At 36.0% G+C, this 3,657-nt stretch overlaps 1 protein-coding gene across 1 annotated transcript in view; it reads right to left on the bottom strand.

Annotated features, from left to right (window-relative positions):
* Nucleotides 1-3,657, bottom strand: part of LOC110024526 (polyadenylate-binding protein RBP47B') — a 32,643-nt gene that overhangs the window by 2,392 nt on the left and 26,594 nt on the right. The window contains exon 7 of the mRNA XM_020724545.1: nt 28-128. Coding sequence (XP_020580204.1) covers nt 28-128 — 101 coding nt within the window. The remainder of the gene's footprint in view (nt 1-27; nt 129-3,657) is intronic.

Here is a 3,657-nt window from a genome sequence, read left to right as displayed (position 1 = left end):
GGCTGAAGATAAAATAAGATACTTAACTTGTCAGCACTGGGAATGACTAAAGGATCATAAGTTTCTTCTCTGTGTTCCAAGGTAGGAACTGCAACTGTCATGGATACCATATCCGATGCACTTTCAGCCTGAATTGAAATAAAAACAAAATAAGTACTTCATTGATATAAAATAAAAAATAAGCATGTACATAAATAGCTCGCAATTCTTCTGTATTTACATATCTCACACACATATCTTCACATTTACCTGCATACCGCTCAATTCTTTCCTCTCACATCAAAACTATCACTAATTATCACCGTTCACAAGTCAAATCCATCTTTTCATGCATACGTAAAGTGAGAGTTTTGGTGTGAGATAGGTATATACATAAGAATTCCATCTTATGTACGTAAATTTACCGATAAGAAACGGCATGATCGTCGACAATATAGTTAGATGGCATCACTGGAGCATTTGTAATTAAAAAAAAAAGTGAGCACAGAAATTGGCACAATAATACACCCTAATCTTCATTAGTATTTGCATATACTGAAGTTCCAATTGGCACAATAATACACCCTAATCTTCATTAGTACTCGTATCTACTGAAGTTCCCTGTCTTATAACAGTCAACTCCAGCCTAGACCAGGCTCAAGCCGGTTGTAAGTTGACTTTGGCCCCATGAATGAACTCGGCTATGCACAAGATTTAAACTAAGATTAGATTTGATATGTAATTGTTTTGGATTTTGACTAAGGTAACAAAAAAATTTGCTTAAGGGATTAATAATTACTAATTAACTATAAGAAACTAAATAAAAAGAGTAAAAAATGTTTTTATAAAGATTGACAGATGGGCAAAAAAAGAGAGTTTGACCACGCAACAAGAGCAGTAATTAGGGATGTATGTTTTATGAAAAAAGAAAAATAATCAAAATAAAAAATTAACTATTAATGGGATGGTGAAATTTGAAATACGGAAAAATTTATCTTTTAGAAAAACTTGTTGAGATAAATTAAGATTCTTTAGTTAATCAAAATTTAACGTAGGACAGTATGACTGGTTTCATAAGAAGATTGTCATAAAAGTTATAAAAGAGATGGATCATATGCTGATAAGGACTTGTTTTTAGGGTGAGGTGCTAAATATTACCAAGGACAATAATATGGTTTTAAAAATTATCAAAAATTGAATATTACTAGACTTGCAATGATTATGAGAAAGGTAGATATTTATAAAGACTGTGGAGAGCTAAAACCAAAAAATATTATTTTTTGCGATTAATATAGCTGGTTTGAGAATACTCTCATTGCCACATCCTAAGCCCCGGATATTAAAAGTAGAGAGTTGTGTTAGGTAATTGACAACCAGCATAATTTTTTTGTCGAAAAATCATAACATGAATCAATTAAATCATTATGTAAATGCTAGAGAGTCTCATGCGTTGTATGGCCTGAAAACAGTGAAAAGTGAGCAAGGGCCGCTACACCAGTGTCCAGGTGTAGTGTTAAATATGCAAGAATTCTCACATTATGGACGGATGCAAGCACAAAGTTAGTCCATGTAACTAATTTAGGATAGGACATTGAATATAGATATTCTCACAAATAAATTAACGAAATAAAGAGATATGAAGGTTCATAGAAAGACAAATATCTTGGAGTTTTGTTTGCATGTCAAGCTTTAGGCCCTTCATAAAATGCCCTTTCAATCCCGCATCAGAATTCCTATCAGTCGTCCCAACAATAGCTCGATCTCAACTTATATTCATGACAATTCCCTCCTGATTCAAAACATAGAATTGTTTGTGTAAGTCTCCTTCTCGAATAACTCGAAAACTTTCCAACAATCTTTAAATTCTTCCAACGAACGAATCGGATATCAAGCCTCCCTCCACTAAAACCATGCTAGGGTTTTCTCCCTCAAAACATAACCCTGCCGCCATGAGCTTCTCCTCCTCCTCCGTTAGCCCATTCACCAAGAAGAATCGCTCTATTGATACACCCACCCATGTGCACTTTCCCCTCGAAGATTAGCATCTTCAATTTCCTAACCCTAACATCAACAACTCAACTTCATCTCTCTCTGCAATTTTTCCCCAAGTATCAAGGGTAATACTCCCTCCTTCGATCATAATCATTCCCATCCCAACTTCTCTCATTTCTTCTTTGTGCTTCTCCATAGCCCTTCGCATAACTCCTCCATGTTTCAAATGAACAACATCCATAAGAAAACTCTAATCCACCCCCTATTGGAGTCCTAAGAGGAAGTTCTTGATGGTGGATGCTTTCCTCTTCGGGTTCTTCTTATTTGATATCTTACCATTTTGAATTATCAAATGACTCTCTGGTCAACCATTAGTTAGGTTTTGCAAACTAAACTGTTGGCGAGGACTTGGATTGCATCTAAATAAGCTTCCTCAACATGTCCTCCAAGCTCTCGAATTGCCCCTCAAATCAATTTTTCAAGGTGGAGACCTTTCCTTCTATGGTGAACATTGCCTCCATCCCAAATCTGATTTGAAGCATCTCTTCCTCCAATTTTTTCTCTAAATCATATATTTTCTTCGTTTTCATTACTCCCCGAAAATTCTTTTATCACAAAAGACGGAAACGTCTGCGCATTGAAATCTCATCGATTGGTTCGCAGATACGTATCGCGAGATTGTGTGCCCAATCTCAATAGCGTCGATATCGAGTAAGTTGAAATACAGTAGCTTCGTACGGTAAAATCGCATCTGTAAGTTAAAATTGGGCATATAAATCTTATCCATTAATCAATCCATCGATCCTTCTTTGATAACACACCTCATTCCTTCTCCTGCCAATAGCTTGAATCGCATCACTATAGTCGTGATCCCGTCATATGGCTCAAACGCATTGGGAACAGATGAAACCCAGAGTTTCGGGTCTCTAGAAGCCGCTATCCCGCCTTTGCTTTCCGTGCTTGATCGCGCTTCTTCGCATAAACTCATAGGAGAAGGAAGATGGGAGATTTGGATCTTTCTCGTGAGCCTGTACATCGTGATTGTGTCGATGCTTGAGGAATAACAACAATCCAGTTGTCTCTGGATTTTGCAGCAAGGTTGAAGGCCAAAAGCTCAATCCATTCGATTTTCGGGTCGAACGCACTGAAACCAATTTGATATGATTCGATGCGGCAAGATTTTCCAAAGAAATTAGGGCAAACCAATATATTTCTTCAATACCATCAAATAAAAACAATAGATCACGATCAACTTACATGAATACAAAAGATAAGCACCTACAATTCGAGAAATATGCGATCTCTCTCAATTCCTATAATTCGAGAGGTAGAAAATCTCTCTCAAATTCTAAACCTAAGAGTCAACAATAAACTCATGTATAACCTAACGCTAAACATAATAAACCTAATTATATCCAACAATAATAAAAGACTAACTTGCCCTTAGGCATACAAAAGAACAAATTGCCCTCTAGGTTAGGCACCAGCGTAACATAGATCTTAAAAGACTTGGGCATGTTCTATAAAAAATGATATTAATTTATTAGAATTAAATGAAAATATGACACTCACTAGGCACAGTGAAGAAAAAGAATTCATGTAGCCAACCCCACTTAGTGGGAAGAAGGCTTATTGTTGCTTTTATTATTGATATAGTTGGTTTGGTATTAAGAAAGGAGAATATAT

The sequence above is a fragment of the Phalaenopsis equestris genome, unplaced genomic scaffold (genome assembly GCF_001263595.1).
Source record: "Phalaenopsis equestris unplaced genomic scaffold, ASM126359v1 Scaffold000258, whole genome shotgun sequence".
Classification (NCBI taxonomy): Eukaryota; Viridiplantae; Streptophyta; class Magnoliopsida; order Asparagales; family Orchidaceae; genus Phalaenopsis; species Phalaenopsis equestris.
Note: the sequence above shows the minus strand (reverse complement) of the source record. Positions and strands in the feature narration are given on the sequence as shown.